Raw genomic sequence first — 21,014 nt, forward strand, 5'->3', positions numbered from 1 at the left:
CTCACCCAGGGTTATAAAGTCTCTTTATTTAAAGGCCCACAAAGCAAAGTTTTTGTTTTTACTATAGTCCGGCCCTCCAACAGTCTAAGGGACAGTGAACTGGCCCCCTATTTAAAAAGTTTGAGAACCCCTGCGTGCCATTTTGGACTCATTTTGCTACTCTCCATCTCAGATCCAATCTTTCTTTTACATAAAGGTTCATTCAAAGTCAGAAGTTGGGGATGCGAAACCATTCAGGGATAACATTATTCATCCTACGGGGACTGACAGATGACCCTCAACTGCAGGTTCTACTTTTTATCTTTCTGTTTTTCACCTATTTGTTGAGTATTATTGGAAACTTGATCATCATCACCCTCACCTTGATGGATCCTCACCTGAAAACACCCATGTATTTTTTACTTCGAAATTTTTCTTTATTAGAACTCTCATTTACAACTGTCTGTATTCCCAGATATCTATACAGCATGTCAACTGGAGATAATACTGTGTCTTATAATGCCTGTGCTACTCAACTATTTTTTGGCATACTCTTTGGATCAACAGAACTTTTCCTTTTGTCTGCCATGTCTTATGATCGCTATGTGGCCATCTGCAAACCCCTGCATTATACAACCATTATGAATAGTAAAGTCTGTTACCAGCTCATCCTGAGCTCTTGGGTAGCTGGATTGTTGATCATCCTTCCACCATTATGCATGGGCCTCAGTTTGGAATTCTGTGACTCCAATGTCATTGATCATTTTGGCTGTGATGCATCACCAATTCTGAAGATCTCGTGTTCTGATACACAGTTTATAGAAAAAATAGTTATAATCTGTGCTGGTTTGACACTCATCATCACCTTAATCTTAGTGATTCTATCCTACGCCTACATTATCAGGACTATTCTGAGATTCCCCTCTGCCCAACAAAAGAAAAAGGCCTTTTCCACCTGTTCCTCCCACATGATTGTTGTCTCCATGACTTATGGTACCTGCATATTTATCTATATCAAGCCTCCTGGGAAGAAACAGCTTGAGTTGAATAAGGCGGTATCAGTACTTGTGACCTCAGTTGCCCCTGTGATGAACCCTTTTATTTACACTCTGAGGAACAAGCAAGTTGTACAAGCTTTTAAAGACTTTGTCAAAAGGCTCATGCTTGTCACAAAAGTATAGAGGAATCCTGACTATGAGATACCAAAGGGTACATTGCATTTTATTTTCCCTTGTTAATAACTAATTCCCTATTGTCTGGGCACTTTGATGTAATCATATCAACTTTACACTTTCATCCAGAAACACCCATGAATCAAGATTATTCTCTTTTAGCCATCATTTGTTGGGATCTGTCCTTTCTTCTACCATTTGGATTACCATTCCAACCTGTCTAATTTTTTGGCTTTGCCCATATGGTCAAACCAACATATATTGAGATGAATTTCTGTCTCTGACAAAATACATATAAGGTAGCTCAAAAGTCTTAGTATAGTTTTAACTACCCTAAACTAATACTATAGTAAGACATCTGAGGCATTCTTCTTATTACTGGTTAAAATACCATAAATATAAAGATTTTGACTAGAGTCATCAGCCTTAATGCTGACAAAGGTCTCTTATTGCCATTTCAATGTTATGCTAGATTCTTTGCTAATGTCCAAAGTCTAATCATTTGCTAATGTTCAAAGTAGGATGTTCTTGAGAAGAAGGAAACTGGGATGTTGTTGATGATATGTTCACCTGTGCTTCTTGTTAAGTTAGCCAAATCTACCCTAAGAAGCAATGGTTCTTTGAATCCCATAGATTGTCTAATATTCATCTAGATTTATTTTCTGGGATTTGGATCTCTAGCTTCTTATGATGTTTGTTGGTAGTTTTCCACTCAGTTTCTTAGTATTATTTTTCATTATTCTCTGATTTGAAAATCCCACCTTCCTTTTTAATAACATGTAATTCAATGGAAATAAATTGGATCTAAAGTAAGAGAATTAAGTTCAAATTCCTGTTTGGCCCCTTAGTACCTATGTGATCTTAGGAAATTTATTAATTCTTCCCAGGCCTTATTTTGCTCATCTGTGAAATTATGCATTAGATTTAGGGATAGGGATTAGATCATATTATTCATGAAGTCAGTTTTTGTGCTAAAATTGTGCTTTTACTGGGTTCTGATCTGCTTATCTCCAACTTGGATTAAAGATATTGAGCTTAGACTTTCTCAGATTAGACCTTTTACAATCTGATCAGAGGCATGACATTTATTTAGATTTCACTGGCTGCCAGGGGGATGCTTCTATATTCAGCTCTTGAGTTAACATTTGCTCCATTCTTATATGGGGTGACAGGACTGCTCTGACTGTCTGGAAATATCCAAAGTATATCTTCCTGATGATTCCTTTATCTGATAATAAGTTCTGCTATTTGAGATCTAGAAATGCATCCATTTTGGATTAATTTTTATATTCTTGGATTATAAATTTCAGGGTAACCACAGCACTTTACACTTTAGATTAATCTTTTTGTGTCTTATGACTTTCTTCAGAAGTTTTAGTATCTCCAGGAATTTTTCTCTGATGATTTTCCTGAGCTCCAGAAACCTGTTGTTTGCTACTTCTGAATCACTGACATTTGGATCTCCTGAAATGCCATCAACAAAATCCTCTATAAGTCAAAAGTCATGGAAACAGTATTCTGTTCAATTGAATTACAAATTCAATTGAATTGTTGTTCCTAGAAACTCCCAGAGCTTTCCCTGTGCTCTGGTATGAGCCATAGAAATCTCTTTCTGTTATTTTACTCATGCTATAGGAATATAACTCCTTTCTGAACTCAAGCATGGCTTTTGTTCACCGTGAATTCCAGAGATTATTGCTTTTTGGTTAATCAGTGTATCTAATTCAGCCAAGTATCCTAACTCCCAGAGACTAAGCTCAGGAGATTCCATTGAGTCTTGGGAAAGGTTTCACTAGCTCCAGGAAGCCATTTCTAAGTCTTCTGAACCTGGAAAACTTGCCCTAGAAAAAACTTTAGAATGTTGAACAAAATATCATCTGATTTATTTCTAAAGAATCAACCAAGCAGCTGGGTTGAGAGAGGGAATCTCCCATCTTCAGACTTTTGACCAGGATATGTCAGGAATGTTCTTCATCTTCATTTCTACCTTCTGACTTTTCTATTCTCTTTCCTCGCTCAGATAAAGTCCTACTTTTTGAGTCTATAAAAGAACAAATTTAGATTTCAAACGGATTCTGAACACCTCTTTCTCCTATGTTAAATGAGTGGGCTAACTATGAAGGATAAGACAATTTATATTCTTACCCTAGCCATTTTGGCTTTCATTTATATAGAATTTTAAAATTTGCAAAGTAGTTAAAATATTCTTTCATTTCATTCTTACACCAATCCTACAAAGTAGATGCAATTAATATCTTCACTCTACAAATGAGGAAACTGAGGTAAAGTGGAGTTAAATTAGTTTCCCAGGTTTATACAGGTAATGTGTCCAAGTTAAAATTTGAACTCTGGTCTTCCTGCTTCCAAGTTGAAACTCTGTTCACTGTGTCCTCTAGGGACTTACATAAGAGAGCCATAGAGAGGGGCTGTGATCTGCTTTTTTACTTTAGCATATCAGACTTTCCCATGTTGAAAGAAAATAATAAATTGTATTGAGGTATGAGACCATGTATATAACTGATTCTGGTCCTGCTTCTGCACCACATAATTTCCTATTTTTGGAAACAATTCTCTGCTTCCTCCCCACCATTCTTCTCCCCCTTCCATCAATCTCTATCTTACATTATAATTTGTATACTATTTTTTCTATCCAACTAGATCTAAAGCATCTGGTGGGCAAGGATTAGCTATATGTTTTTCATTTTTATATCCTTTATATAAAAACATATGTACAAATGAAGTAACTCAACTATTTAAACATACCATTAAAGTTAAAATTGGAAATGGACAACAAGGGTAGTCCAAACAGGTTGAAAGGACATTTACAAAAATAATTTTACCTGGAAATTTAAGTAATTTTCATTACTTGCCAGCAAGGAGATAACAGCAACCCAAAGAACACCATAACCAACTTCTTAATTGCTTGCCAAACACAGAGATGCTCCAAAAGTAACTCTACATTATATTATAAAAAACTTTGTATATTCTTGCAAATGACGACAGATGATTTTTAAGAATATCATTTTATAAAACGGAGAGAAAGAATTAAAGATAAAGCTAGTTAAAAGCAAGCTTAATAAGATATCCAACTAAGGAAAACCATCCCAAGAGATTGAAGGATGAAAATGGAAAGATGAAAAGCAGAAGAAAAATGAGAAAAAAAGTTCATAAAAATCATAACTTAACTTTAGGATATGTTTAGAGAGGAGGTAGAAATATCACTGAGAACAAAGAAAAGGAAAACAGACAAGTTAGACCAAGTGTAGAATTTTGTGAACAATAAGAGATCAGTTATAACAAACGTAGAGGAAGGATGTCGAAGACATCATAATTCATCCATTTATAACCTATCTTTTGAAACACCATTAAAAAGAGTTTAGACACAGAGGAAGGAGAGATATGAATGGAACTGTCTGTTAATGAGCAATGCCCTCCACAAAAGATTTTAGAAATTACCTGAGGCACATTATGCACAGGACCTAAGATTTGGAGGCACTTTGGAGGTAACTTGTAGATAGAAGAGAAGCCAAGCCAAGTAAGTAAGACACAGGGAAGTTAAGGAACATTGTCTTGGTGAATAATGGAGAATGGGGGAGGCTAGATCATGAATGAAATCTGAACCATTGTCTATATGTTATATTCTCTCATTTTGTGTAGAGCAAAACATTGCCAGCCAAGCCCCGCATAACCAGGGACAAAATTCTGGGACAATCAACTACCATCTTACATATGAGAATTGATGAGATTGCCTCTCAACATTCCATTTAGTCATTTCTTTTATCTGCTTCCTAACAAAGAAATTGGTGAAGGAGAAACCAGCCACTTTGGAGAAACCAACCATGCTATTCCTCTCTCTTTATCTTATTCATGTAGGACAGATAGTGGGCACTTTTAAAAACATATTTCTGTGAATGGCAAAATTTTATGTGCTTTTCTGGATATGGAAGCTTACTTTAATTCTAGGGATACAGTTAAGAATGAAATGAAGATGTATCTGGAAGGGAAGTGAATTTTAAGTGGTAAGGCTTTATAAAAGCTATTTGAGTTTTGTCAGGACAAACATATTTAATTGAGAATATGATATACTAATAGAGAATAGAGGGGACCAGTTTGTTTTGTATGTACTTTGAGGCTGAAATAGGAGGGAGAGAATCTTCTGTGTTCCTCTTGAATGATTTTTTTTCTGGAATTCTTTTGGCCTTCTCTGTCCAAGTCTACAGAATGGTTCAAAAAGTTAACTATTTATCATGTTATATAATGAGACTTTTTTGAATTACTACTTGTCTGAATCATGTAACTGAAACCTATGTCCTTTCAGTAACAACTGCGCACTCATTAGTCTTTTTCCTTTGAAAATATCACTTATAACTATAGATATGTCACATATAATTATCATGAAAATGACATTTCATCTAATCCAACAGTAAAAGAAACATTAGTAACCATGTCAGAGGTCATACCAAATTTTTATGTGCCTGCCATAATCTTTATTCTTAGCTTCCATATGGAAGCAAAAGAAAAAAAAGATTATTCATTTGAGGGATACTATTAACTTCTACACATCACATCTCGTAGATAAATCACAGGTGGTATTTACTATGGGCTATTTTGGAGCTATCATATTTCACTGGGGACTTTCTTTAAAGGAGAAATTCTCCTGGTAGAGAATTATCATAACATACTATGTGGATATTCATATTATGGTTAGAAAGCATCTATTGATGTTCAAGATTCAGAAAGATCTCCAGATGCTTGTGGAGTATGAATTTTAACAGATGGGATGAATTCTGACAGTATTCATGCAACTGATAGTTGGGAACCATTTTGAAACAGGAGAAACAAATTCTATTTTACATATTGTATTGAATCACCGCCTGTTCCCTATAAATGAGCTGGCCTAATAGAAATGATGGTATGATTGAATGACTTTGTTTAAAAGCAATTTCAATAACTATGAAGAAAGCAGAGGACTTAGTATGGAGATAGGAATAATGACAAGTAACAGAAACAATGATATTAAATCATCCAAGTTGCTCAGGTAATGCTGAGTTCAAAAGAAATTAATATTCCAATAGTGCTTCTATTATCACATGGTCAAGTATTTCATTTAGAGACAAATCAGAAAAAGAAAGGAAAATATACCTATGCCCAACATAACAGGTTAGACTAAGCATAAGGGAAAAATTCCTGGTTGAAATCAAAAGAACTGTAATAGGCAGAAAGAAATGCCCCAAAGGGATCCAGAAGGTAGTTACAATAGTGAGATTGTTTATAAGCTTAACAGAGTTTAATATCAGGACAGGTATAAAAGACTCACATAATAATTTCTGAGTCCTTGGAAAATTACCTCAGTAAAAGATAAATAATTGTATAGGAGTTGTGGCATAGTAATGTGACAGGCTAAGTACTTATATTAGGTCAGAGACTTCTATTTAAGGGCCCATTTGTCAGATGATCATTTAGGTTCTCTAACAAGCCAAATATCAATTGGGATAATTAGTCTTGAAAATGGTGATATTGTCAATACTAGTGTTTTGGGCTCTCATATTTAGGGCAGCACAATCTTTTTCTAGTGTGGAGCCTATAGCTGTGAATATTCCATGAATGATGTTTCAGGGATTTCTTGAACATTTTTCCTAGTTCCTTTATATTTAAGATTCTTCACTTGAAGTCTGTGAACTTGTTAAAATAATCCTGATAATTGTATTTCTTTTCATCATGAAAATAAGTCACTGGTTTCTTCCAGATGCAGATGAAATAAATAATCACCTGGAGCTGACTCAGACCTTTTTGAAGAGGCCAGTCAAAGACAAGAGGAAAACACTGATTTCTAAATCTCACACAATTAGCTAACTGAAATATGTTACAGAACATCCCCATATACTCGAGAGTCTTTCTAATGCACTTCCTTTACATAAAATCATGATTCTCCCACCAAAAAATTCCCAGGCCCTCCACATGGAAAAATTGCCCCAGCAAAGCAAGCTGAGGATGTATATATTTATTTTGGACTCCTAATGTACTGATATTGCATCAACCCTATAATCCTGGTTATATTTTGGGGGATATGTTGCTTTAGTCTCCTCACTATTAACTTGAATTTTTTTTCTTTATACTAATGTTCATTTATGAATATTGGTATCTAATTTTCTTCATTTTGATTGTGCCTACTTTATGTATTAAAATGAGTACCATAAAAGGAATTTGATTGGGCTCTTTCTTTTCCAATTTTTTGAAAGAGTTTATACTGCAAAGAGTTTAATAATGCAATTAATTATTCTTTGAATGTTTGATGGAACATGCTTAGAAGTTTATCTTCTCTTGTTTTTCTTTTTCATTCACAGTTCATTTATGAATAATTCAACTTTTTCAAAAATTAGTTTATTTGAATTGTTCCAACATTCTGAAAATTTTTTTATAGTTTTGTAAATATTTATCAATCTTATTAGGCTGTCAATTGCCATATATAATAGGACAACTATTTTCTAATAATTTCTTTCTTTTCTTCTATTTAAAGCGAGTACTTCTTTTATGCTACTGGCAAAAATTGACTATTCAACTTTCTTACCAATCAGCTAGTAGTTCATTTATTTTAGTGTTAATATTATTTTTAAAAGCAGCTAGTAATTTTATTTGTTAATTAACTTTTTGCTTTAAATCAATTAATTTCTCTTTTGATTTTAAAATTTCATGTGTTTTGTTAGTTTGTGGGTTTCTGTTTTTAAAGTTTTATTTCTTATTCATTGATCTATTATTTCTCTCATTTGTTGATGAAGACATTTAGAATTACAAATTTTCCTCCAACAACTAAATGGCACTCCAAATTTTTATATGTTGCTGAATTATCATAATTATTGTTGATGAATTTATCTATCTATTTATTTATTTATTTTGCTGAGGCAATTGGGATTAAGTGACTTGCCCACGGTTACACAGCTAGGAAGATGAATTTATTTTAAATTTATCCTTTGACCTCCCATATTTTTATAAATTTTATTTAGCTTATAATTATTTTTTTTCTTTTAACTATTTCTTCAGCAGTTTTTCATCAAATATGATTTTTATTGTATTTTAGTCAATAAAATATGTTTAAAAACTTGAGCAATTTTGTATATGTGAAGTGTTTATAACAGATTATACAGTCAGTTTTTGTGATGGTATTATTTAAAACTGAAAAATAGCTAAACTTCTTTCTATTATAATTCAATAATAACTAGCTATGTATCATCTTTAAAAAAGTTACTGAAGTCTTCAACTTTCTTTCTTTTTTTGTTAAATTTATTTAGGTCTGAAATAGGTATGTTGAAGTCTTGTATTACTATATTTTTATTCTTTTTTCCTATATCTCATTTAGCTTTTTTTAAAAAATCAGATGTTATGCCCATATATAAATATATTCCCATATATGTGCATATATACTCAATTCACATATTGTCAACTTACTGTCTGTAGTACCTTTCAGCATAACATTTATTCCAAATCTCTTTTAAGAGCCTATTTTTGTTGTGTTGTCTGAATGCTGCCATAATTTTTTTTGAGATGAGGTTTATTAGATTTTGCTTCAAACCACTGTCCTTTCATGAATTTTATGTTTTAAGTATTTTTTTGTAAAAGATATTGCTAGATTTTGTTTAATTCATTTTGTTATTCTCTTTCACTTTATGGGTCAATGTATCTTATTTGTAATCAGTTAAAATTGCTAATTGGATATTTCCATTTTCTTTCGTCTTTGCTTTTTGCCCTATCTTTACAAAGACAAATGTGGTGAAAAAGGCATATACTCAGTAGCAGTACTCTATGCTTGATCTAGTCTGCTTTTGCTTCTTTATCCTTTTTTTATTTTCTTCAACTATAACCCAATCACATATTATTAATCTTTCTTTTTAAAGTTCTGTTTCACTATTCACTCTGCCTGGCTAGAATTTGTTTTACTTTGAAGAATTCCTTCTTGAATCTATTCTTATTGCTCCCTCCTTCCTATTCCTTCTGATGGTATCTGCTAAATCCTCTTTATGCTGTCTGACTATAAACACTTGCTACTGGAATTCTTTATTTTAAGTTGCTTGCAATATTTTGGCAAGACATTCCTGGAATTTTGATTATGAGGGTTCTTTGATGAACTGACTAATGGGTGTCTTCTGTTTTTATTTTACATTTTATCAGAGGCTCAAAGCATTTAACTTACTCCTTGGACTTCTCTATGTTCTCCTTATTAGTCTTGTGTCTCTCCTGCTTTTCAGCTTTCCTTTATGTGTCCTCTACCTCTATTATAAGATATTTCAGTATAGGGACTACCTTTTTATTTGTATTTGTATCCTAATAGCTTAGTACAATTCCTGATGCACAATAAAAACTTTTTCTCCCCCGATGCCCCTTTCTTTTTCTTCCTTTCCTCACCCCTCCCATTTCTCTTTCTTTCTTCTTTCTCTTCCCTGTTCTTCTCTCCCCCCTCCTTTTTTTCTCTTCCTCTTCACTCTCTATCCCTTTTGCTTTCTCTCTCTCCCTCTCTTTTTCTTCCTTCCTCCCTCCCTCTCTTTCTCTCATTTTAGATGATGTTTAGTGCTAGACTTGGAGAATTCATGGGTTATTAAGTTTTTTATGTCATGGCCTTTGGCAATCTGGGGGAATTTATGGATTCCTTTCAAAATAATATTTTTAAATGTATAAACTAAAATATGCAGTTACAAAGTTAACCAAATATATTGAAATTTGATTCTTAACTAAACAAAAAAAATCCTGAACTCAGGTTAAGAAACTCTACTTTAGATGAATATACTTTTGCTTCTGCTATATCAGTTAAAAAAAAATACAAATCCTTGCATTTGTTGATTTACATGGTTTGAGTCATATATGACTTTTCCAGGTGTCCCTGTCTTAACCCAATAAAAATATGATATGAGATGGAAATTTGACATTGGATTTGCGATGATAGAAATCTCCCCTGATTTATTTTCCTGAATTTTTTATAGTCAAAGGGAAAGTGAAATTATTTTCCTGAATTTTATGTAATCAAAGGGAAGAAAATATTGAAAGCTTCTTTTTATGATTTTACTGATACAAATTTCCTAAAATCTCAATAAAATTGTAATTTAGCTACTTTTGCCATCTATATTCATAAGGATACTTATTAAATTAAATGGGGGTGTGTGGATAGGAAGTCTTCAAAGATGTGTGATAAGCAATATGAAGGGATGTAAAAATCAACCTGTTTTGGGAAGACAGTCCAGCTGATTGTCTATAAAAGATATACCTACCTAAGAATGATAGAACCATAGCATTAGCTTCTAGTCACATCTATGATGGAGAAAAAAAGAATGATTATAGTAGCAACATACAGATAGATAGATGATAGAATATTTATTAAATTCTTACTCTCAGACATTTTATTTAACACTAGCATTAAAATTACAAACAATGCTCCAAGAAATTTACATTATTATTTTTAATAATAGATTCTTATTCTCAAAACACATGTAAAGACAATCCTCAACATTAAAAATCCTGCAAAATCTCCATGCTCCAAACTTTCCTCTCTCCCTTTCCTCCTCTTCTAGACAGCAAGCAATATCTGAATCACCCCACCACTGAAAATAATCACATTTATCAGAATTGATCATTGCATAATCTTCTTCTTACTGTGTACAATGTTCTCTTGGTTCTATTCATGTCACCCAGCACAAATTTGTAATGTCTTTCTGGAGGTCCCTGTCTGGACGCCAAAATGTAGTGTTGGGACTAGTCTCTAGAGGATCTTAGGATTAGACTTGTTCTTAGTAGAGGAGTGAAGTAGGCAGGAGAGCCACCTGGATGGTCAAAGATGGAGAGCTCATTATCAGTTCTCTCAGTCCTTAAATACCTCAGTATGATTACATCATTACAGCACACTAAGTATTGCAAACGAGAGAACCATTATCTCATCAATCACACTGAGTATGTGGTTAGTATAAGCACCCTGCTATGTAAAATACTTCTTGCTGTAAGTATCCCTTCCTTCAGGTAGAACACAGGGGTTCATACCCTCCTTGGCTTCCCAGGAAAAGATGAGAACATAAAAGGCAGATGATCACTCCTCTCTGAATTCTCAGAAAGGGAGGTAGGCACCAAAGGGAAATGGGGAGCCAAACCAGATATTGTCAGTGGTTTTCCTCTGGGCTGAAGGGTTTTATGTCTTACCCAGAATTCCCCCACTATCTGCTGCCTTCTACACAAGTTCATATAATTCTCTCCAGGCCTCTCTGAAATCATTCTACTAATCATAGAAACTGATAATCTTTATTTTATTTTATTGTTGCTTTTTTAGTTTTAATTTTTATTATCATTATTGCTTTTTATTTACAAAACATATATATGGGTAAATTTTCAACATTGACTCTTGCAAAATTTTCTATTCCAACTTTTCCCTTCCTTTCCCCCAACCCCTCACCTAGATGGCAGGTAGTCCAATACATGTCAAATATGTTAAATCCAATATATGTATATATATTTTTACAGTTATCTTGCTGCATAAGAAAAATCAGATCTAGAAAGAAAGAAAAAAAAACCTGAGAAAGAAAACAAAAAAGCATGCAAACAATAACATAAAAAGTGGAAATGCTATGTTGTGGTCCATACTCATTTTCCATAGTTCTGTCTCTGGATGTAACTGACTTGTTTCATTATTAAACAACTGGAACTTGTGTGAATTATCTCAGATTTGAAGAGAGTCATGTAATGTTCTGGTTAACTTTCTGGAGGTCTTGGGACCAGTCTTGGTCTCATAACAATCATGAGAATGGTCAGGGATAAAGTCCAAAGTCTTTATTATCTCTTTCACAGTCTCTCTCCTTTGCCTGAAGCTGGGCTAGTTTTCTGGAGGGACTCCAGAATGGGTCTTGGTTTCAGTGGAGGTATGCAGGAGGCAGGACAGCCACCAGAGGCTGGTGAAGTCTTCTCTCAAAATACAGGAGGCAGGAGAGCCACCAGGACAGTCTCTATCTTGAAGTTTGTCTAAGTCTGAGAGCTTGAGCTCCAGCCTCCAGTCCCCTGTCTGAGTTTATCCCCAGTTTATATACTCTATTACAATTACATCATTACAGTATACTGAGTATAAACCAATCATTATATCACTAGGAAACAATTATTTGTTGTAAGATTAAATCAATCATAGTGAAGTAGAGAACTCGCATGCTGAACTAGGTAACCATTGTCTTATCAATTCTACTGAGTTAACACCTTGTTGTAGGATTAAATCAATCATGCTGAGCGTTAAGTATATTTCTTCAAAAGTTCCTGCCATTTGCAGAGCCACATCCATCAGAATTGATCATCATATAATTTTCTTGTTGCCAAGTATAATAATCATCTGGTTTTGCTCATTTCACATATCATCAATTCATGTAACTCTTTCTAGGCCTCTCTGAAATCATCCTGTTGACCATTTCTTACAGAACAATAATATTCCATAGCATTCATATAGCACAATTTATTTAGTCATCTTCCAATTGATGAACATCCATTCAGTTTCCAGTTTCTAGGCACTACAAAAAGGGCTGGCACAAACATTGCACATGTGAGTCTCTTTCCCTTCTTTAAGATCTCTTTAGGATATAAGCCCAGTAGAAACACTGCTGGATTAAAGGGTATGCACAGTTTGATAACTTTTTCAGTATAATTCAAAATTGCTCTCCAGAATGGCTGGATGTATTCACAATTCCACCAACAATATATCAGTATCCCAGTTTTCCCATACCCCTTCCCACATTTGTCATTATCTTTTCCTGTTATCTTAGCCAATCTGAGAGGTGTGCAGTGATATCTCAGAGTTGTCTTAATTTGCATTTCTGTGATCAATAGTGATTTGCAGTACCTTTTCATGTGACTAAAAATAGTTTCAATTTCTTCATCTGAAAATTGTCTTTTCATATCCTTTGATGATTTATCAACTGGAGAATGGTTTGATTTCTTATAAATTTGAGTCAATTTATTATATAATTTGGAAGCCTTTATCAAAACCTTTGAATGTAAAAATGGTTTCCCAGTTTATTGCTTCCCTTCTAATCTTGTCTGCATTAGTTTTGTTTGTAGGAAACCTTTTTAACTTAACTTAACCAAAATTATCAATTTTTGTGATCAATAATGACCTCTAGTGCTCCTTTGGTCACACATTGCTTCCTCCTTCACAGATCTGAGAGATAAACTATCCTATGCTCTTCTAATTTATTTAAAATCTCATTTGTTATATCTAGATCTTGAACCCATTTTGATCTTATCTTGGTATAAATGTTAAGTGTGGGCCAATATCTAGTTTCTGCCATACTAATTTCCAATTTTCCCAGAAGTTTTTGTCAAATAGTGAATTCTTCTGCCAAAAGCTGGAGTCTTTGTGTTTGTCAAACACTAGATTGCTATAGTTATTGACTATTTTATCCTGTGAACCTAAACTATTCCACTGATCAAGTAGTCTATTTCTAAGCCAGTAGCAAATGGTTTTGATGATTGCTACTTCAAAATATAGTTTTAGGCCAACTTCATTTGATTTTTTTCATTAGTTCTTCTGAAATTCTTGACCTTTTGTTCTTCCAGATGAATTTTGTTGTTATTTTTTCTAAGTCAGTAAAAGATTTTTTGGGAGTTTGATTGGTATAGCACTAAATAAATAGATTGGTTTAGGAAGTATTGTCATCTTTACTATATTTGCTCGACCCGTCCAAGAGCACTTAATATTTTTCCACTTGCTTAGATTTGACTTTATTTGTATGGAAAGTGTTTTGTAGTTTTGCTCACATAGTTCCTGACTTTCCCTTGGCAGTTAGATTCCCAAATATTTTATACTATTGGCAGTTATTTTAAATGGAATTTCTCTTTGTATCTCTTGCTGTTGGATTTTGTTAGTGATGCATAAAAATGCTGATGATTTATGTGGATTTATTTTGTATCCTGCAACTTTGCTAAAGTTGTGGATTATTTCTAATAGCTTTTCAGTAGAATCTCTGGGATTCTAAGTATACCATTATATCATCTACAAAGAGTGATAATTTGGCTTCCTCATTACCTATTTTAATTCTTTTAATCCCTTTCTCATCTCTTATTGCCAAAGCTAGCATTTCTAATTCATTATTGACTAGAAATGGTAATAGTGGGCAAGGTTGTTTCACCCCTGATCTTACTGGGAAGAGTTACTGTTTATCCCCATTACATATGATGCTTACTGATGGTTTTAAATAGATGCTACTGACTATTTTTAGGAAAATTCCATTTTTTCGTTATATTCTCTACTTTTTTTTTTTAATAGAAATGGGTTTTGGATTTTATCAAATGCTTTTTCTGCATCGATTGAGATGATCCTATGGTTTTTGTCAATTTGGTTATTGATATAGTCAGTTATGCTAATAGTTTTTCTAATATTGATACAGCTTTGTATTCCTGGTACAAATCCTACTTGGCCATGATGTATTATCCTGGGGATGATTTTTTGTAATCTCTTTGCTAATATTTTATTTAAGATTTTTGCATCAATATTCATCAGGAAAATTGGTCTATAATTTTCTTTCTCTGTTTTTATCCTCCCTGGTTTAGGTATCATTACCATATCTGTGTAATGAAAGGAATTTGGTAAGAGTCCTTTCTTCCCTCATTTTCAAATAGTTTATACAATATTGGAGTCAATTTTTCTTTAAATGTTTGGTAGAATTCACATAGTGGGGGTAAAGCCAAGATGGCCTCTATCTTAGTTCTCCTTTAAACCTCAAACTATTTTTTACAAACTTTTCAGCCTCAGTATTAGTGTTATCGTGTCAAAAACCCATTAATATTGGGAGCACAACACATTACCAACAGAAGATAATCTCAAAATTCATCAGAAAATGTCTGTTTTTGCTCACAGGCTTGCAGGAAACATACTTAGAACAGGTGCAGAATCACAGAAATAGGCAGTGAAAGCAGGAAGAACAGCTCATGCTGAGCAGATTGGAGTGGGGTAGGGTGTGGTCTTCACCAGCTGAAAATTTTGGGGGAGAACTTTAACACTGTGATGGTTACCCTTCTCTGGCAGCAAGCCAGTAGATCAATAGAGAAGTTATAAACATAGGGGATAAAGCCTATAACCCCTCAACACTAGAGTCTCTCTGAACCTAGCCACACCCGCCCAGCACCAGGAGGGATGGAGCATGATCTCAGCGCATAACTTCCAGTGCAGATGCTGATCCCAGCACAGCCATTGTGACCCACTATTGCTTCACTGCCACTTCCTGTTGTCTGTTGAGGAAGCTTGGTAACACCACAGTGCCCCCAAAGCAGACTGCAATAATTTTTTTTTTTGGTCAAAATGAGTAAAAAGGCAAAGAGAGCTCAAACTATAGATACTTTATGTACTGAAAGGGAGTAGACTTCAAACCCTGAGGAGACTAAAAGCAGATTGTCTCCAGATAAAGCCCCAAATGGTGATACAATCTAGTTCCCATCACACAAGGCTTTCATAGAAGAAATTAAAAAGGCTCTTAAAAGAGAGCTAGAAGAAAAATGGGGAAATGAAATGGAAGCTTTGCAAGACTGTCTGGATAAGTCATATTACTCATTAAAAGATAGAATGGAAAAAGAAATCAACTCCCTGAATAACAGAATTATTGAGTTGGAAAAAGAAAATAGCTCCTTAAAAAATAAAATTGTTGAAATAGAAACCAATACCACGCAACAAAACTACTCATTTAAAAACACAATTGGACTATTACAAAAAGGAATAAAAAAGTAAATGAAGTAAATAATTTATTAAAAATCAAAATTGAACAAATGGAAATGAATGACTTGAGGAGACACAAGAATCAGCCAATCACAACCAAAAAAAAAAAAAATGAAAAATAGAAAAAATGTTAAATACCGACTTGGGAAACCAACAGACCTGGAAAATAGATCTAGGAGAGATTAGCTAAGGATTATTGGACTCTATGAAAATCATGATGAAAAAAGAACCTAGACACTATTTTTCAGGAAATCATCAAAAAGAACTGCCCAGATATTATAGAAACTCAAGGTAAAATAGACATTGAAAAAATTCATCAATCACCTAATGAAAGATATTCCAAAATCAAAACTCCAACAAATATTGTGGCTAAATTCCAAAACTATCAGACCAAGGGAAAAATACTTCAAACAACCAGGAAAAAAATCACATACAGAGGAGCCATAATATGGATTCCTCAGGATCTAGCAGCATCCACATTCAAGGATCAAAGGGCCTGAAGTCCAATATTCTGAAAGGCTAAGGAACTTGGAATGCAGCCAAGAATAAATTATTCCACTATACTGAGCATTTTATTCTATGGAAGAAGATGAACATTCAATGAAATAGGTGAATTCCATTTATTTCTGTTGAAAAAACCATAACTAAACAAAAAGTTTGACCTCTAAAGATAGGACTCAAGAACAGCATAAAAAGGTAAAAAAAAATCTTGGGAACTATATTTCTGTTATGAGTGTACAAAAAGAATACATATATAATTACGTTTCACTGTTACAATATATAAAATAATTTAGAGGTGGAAAGGAAATTGTACCAGAAAAAGGGAAAAGTGGAGATACTACATCTCATGAAGAGGCAAAGGAAGGGAGGGGGATGAACATAGTGTGAATCTTACTCTCATCAGAATTGGCTCGAAGTGAAAATATTAGACATATTTGATTTACAGAGAAACATCTCTCACCTCATTGAAGACTGGGAGAGGAAAAGCAAAAAGGGAAGGAGTGGACTAAATAGAAGGGAACACAGAAATTGTAAGGGAAAGTTATAAGAAAGGGGATGGGACTCTAAGCAGAGAAGGGATGCTAAAGAGAGAGGACTGAGTGAGGCTAGCGGTGTTCACAAGTTTAATACTGGAGAGGGAGGTAATGGGGAAAGGAAAGAGAAAACCTTAATCTGGGGTTAACAAAATGGCAGGAAATACAGAATTAGTACCATAAGTACCATTAGTAATCATAAATGTGAATGGAGTAACCTTCCCCATAAAGCAGAGGCTTTATAACAGACTGGATTAAAAGTCAGAATCCTACAATATGTTGTTTATAGGAAACACACTTGAAACAGGTCGATACATACAGAGTAAAGGTAAAAGACTGGAACAGAATCTACTCTACTTCAGGTGAAGTAAAAAAAAAAAGCAGGGATAGCCATCCTAATATCAGATCAAGCAAAAACAAAAACTGATCTAATTAAAAGAGATAAGGAAGGACAGTATAACTTGCTGAAGGGTAGCATAGATAATGAAGCAATATCAATATTAAACACATGCATCAAGTGGTGTAGCATCTAAATTCCTAAAGGAGAAGTTAAGAGAGCTGCAAGAAGAAATAGACAGCAAAACTATAATAGTGGTTCAACCTTGCACTCTCAGAACTAGATAAATCAAACCACAAAATAAAGAAGAAAATAATTAAAGAGGTAAATAGAACACTAGAAAAATTCGGTATGATAGATATTTGGAAAAAACTAAATGGAGACAGAAAGAAGTACACTTTCTTTTCAGCATTTCATGGAACCTATACAAAAAATGACCATATATTAGGACACAAAGACTTCAAATTCAAATACAGAAAGGCAGAAATAGTAAATGCATCCTTTTCAGACCATGATGCAATGAAAATTACATTTAGTAAAAAGCCAGGAGAAAACAGATCAAAAAGCAATTAGAAAGTCAATAATCTCAACCTAAAGAATGATTGGGTGAAACAGGAAATCATAGACACAATTAATAATTTCACCCAAGAGAATGACAATAATGAGATGAAATACCAAAATGTGTGGGATGCAGCTAAAGAAGTAATAACGGGAAATTTTATATCTCTACAGGCCTACTTGCATAAAATAGATAAAGAGAATATCAATGAATTAGGCTTGCAACTAAAACATCCAGAAAAAGAGCAAATTAGAAAACCCCAATCAACTACTAAATTTGAAATTCTAAAAACAAAAGGAGAGATTAATAAAATTGAAAGTAAAAAAAAAATATTGAATTAATAAAAGAAAGTAAAAGTTGTTTCTATGAAAAAATCAACAAAATAGATGAACCTTTGGTAAATTTGATTAGAAAAAGGAAAGAGGAAAATCAAATTGTTTATCTTAAAAATGAAAGGGGAGAACTTGACACTAATGAAGAGGAAATTAGAGCAATAATTAGGAGTTACTTTGCCCAACTTTATGACAATAAATTTGATAAGTTAAATGAAATGGATGAATACCTTCAAAAAATAGCCTGCCCTTATTAACAGAGGAAGAAATAAATTAGTTAAATAGTCTTATTTTAGAAAAAGGAATAGAACAAGCTATTAATCAACTCCCAAAGAGAAACTCCCCAGGACAAGATGGATTTACATGAGAATTCTACCAAACATTTAAAGAACAATTAACTCCAATGTTGTATAAACTATTTGAAAAAAAAAATAGGGATTGAAGAAGTCCTACCAAATTCCCTTTATGACACAGCCATGGTACTGATACCCAAACCAAGTAGGAATGAAAACAGAGAAAGAATATTATAGACCAATCTCCTTAATGAATATTGATGCAAAAATCTTTAAAAAAATTTAGCAAAAAGATTACAGAAAATCATCCCCAAGATAATACACCATGACCAAGAAGGATTTATACCAGGAATATAAAGCTGTTTCAATATTAGGAAAACTATCAGTATAATTGACTATATCAATAACCAACTTTGGTTCTGTTGCTGATTGTGTCCACCACTGAAAGAACATGGAATTATGGCGTTTGAGTTATGGACATCAAAAATTGTTGGACTTGAAAGCCCTCAGGGATCATTGGATTCTCTGAGACATGATAAAAACTGTTGTAGGATTTGAAGATCCTCAGGAATCATTTGATTCCCTAACACATAAAAAGACTGTTGCAGGACTTCAAAAACTTGCAGGGATCATTGGATTCCCTGACACATGAAGCAATGGACAATAGATTAGAAAAAATGATCTCTTGGCTGCTGAAGAAGGCATTTGTGTGACTGTTGTTTACATACCCTCCTTATAGGACTTCTGGAAATCTTTTACAACACCATGTTGATTTATATTGTTTGTTATACCACTACTTGTGTGTACAATTTATGTTTGCTACTCCACATGGAGCCTGCACTGACTGTGGGGAGAGTCATCACTAATAGCCTGTGTGTTATTGCTATGTGCTTGTGTAATACATCCCATGCTGATGGTCTTGTGCATACCTGTTTCTAATAAGAGCCTTCAGCCCAGAAACCCCCTAGCAATCCCCATTTCTCTTTGGTGCTTTTCATCTCCCTTCCTGAGCTGTCAGGGATGGGCTGGCTGCCTGTGTTCTAAAACAAAAGAAAGCGGGACATGTAATGGGCTGAAGCTGGGCAGATGTACTGAGTCCGAGCACTTGAGGCTAATTAGCAATTGGACAATACTCTATTAATATATGCTTGGAGAAAGAATGGCCCCGCCAACTCTCTGTGCAAGTTTGCTGTGCTGTATAGGAGGTTTCATAGAGGATTTGGCTGGTGGAGTATGAGAGCCAGAGGCACTGCCAGGCGGATTTATGCCTGGATTGCTCTCACTCCACATTGCCATTCCCCTTCACCTCCACAAAGAATAAAGATCAAGGAGTTTCCCTTATCCTGACTTCCTGACTCTGGCTGATTTTAAAATACGTGGTCATCACAGTCAAATCATTACATAGTAGAAGCTATGACCTTTCCAGTCCCATTAGATAGACAGATGCTTAGGAATTCTCTCTTCCTCTGTGGGCATGCCTTGTGCATTGTCCTTCAATTTCTGTCACTTTTTATTGATCTCAATTAAAATGACTCAATGTGATGACTAAGTACCCCATATTACTACCCTTTGTTCTGTATCACTTTATATTACAATGGGAATAAATTGTATTTGGTGTCCAAGGTTCTGGGTTCCAGTCCCTTTTCACATTTTCATGTTCATTGTGGGAAAATGATATTCCAGAATCTGGAGAAGTCCTTTACCCCTATCCCCAACAATAACCCCAATTAATCCTAAAAATTCACCACTAATTGGAGAAATAAGAAGACTCTTCTTGTCTTCTACTCAACATAGGATTATAGAGAAGGCCCACCAAAATCTTATATGAATGCAGAAATATATAAGCTATGGTAGGATAAAAGCTTGGAGCAAAGCATGCCTTTTAGGAGAGAACCCAATCTAAGAGGAGATGCTCCAAAAATTACCCTAATCCCAAAGCCCTGTGGCAAGAATGACTGCAGTAACTTTGTGCTTAGAGTACATGGGAAAAGCCTATAGCAAAACCTAAATTAGATAGTGAAGCAGAATAATATGCCTTGAGGGAGGACTTAAATAGAACCCAACCCCAGAGTAGTTCAGGAGTCCTTTGAAGAAGGGGCCTAATATTCACCACCATAGAGCTTATCAATTATGCCATTCTAGAATGTTGGAGAGCATCCTGATCCTAGCACAAGCTCCCCATCCCAATGAAGACACTGAGGTTCCTGATAAAAGAAAATAATGGAAAGCACTGAATAATATGAGTTATTTACTTTAGACAGAGACATTCAGGAAATAAATCTTGAGGAAGAGAATAACCTCATTTGAATTTTAATTAAAACTAAATAATTATTTAAAACTAAAAAAACTCCTAAATATTCTAATTAAAACAAGCATCTAGATAAAAGGATGTTGAGAGAGTCTAATAGAAATGCATGAGACAGAAAGATAAATAACTACATGATAATAATAACTACTTGACAAAGAGAAATGATACTTTGAAATAGATGATGGAAAATCCCAGACTAAAAATAATACCCTAAAAAACATACAAACAGAAAATATCAAACCAAAGTGTTAGCAAGGCATATTTAAATATAATGATGACATTGAAAA

At 34.1% G+C, this 21,014-nt stretch overlaps 1 protein-coding gene across 1 annotated transcript; it reads left to right on the top strand.

Moving 5' to 3' along the window:
* Positions 1-215: 215 nt before the first annotated feature.
* Positions 216-1,160, top strand: LOC100918920 (olfactory receptor 6C2-like). The gene has a single exon (XM_003772398.2). It carries the CDS (start codon positions 222-224, stop codon positions 1,158-1,160), a length of 939 nt encoding a protein of 312 aa, XP_003772446.1. The 5' UTR covers positions 216-221.
* The last annotated feature ends 19,854 nt before the right edge of the window (positions 1,161-21,014 follow it).

Source organism: Sarcophilus harrisii, chromosome 5, assembly GCF_902635505.1.
Source record: "Sarcophilus harrisii chromosome 5, mSarHar1.11, whole genome shotgun sequence".
Classification (NCBI taxonomy): Eukaryota; Metazoa; Chordata; class Mammalia; order Dasyuromorphia; family Dasyuridae; genus Sarcophilus; species Sarcophilus harrisii.

Coding starts and splice junctions, on each gene's coding strand:
- LOC100918920 (XM_003772398.2), top strand. CDS start 222: ATGCGAAACCATTCAGGGATAACATTATTCATCCTACGGGGACTGACA.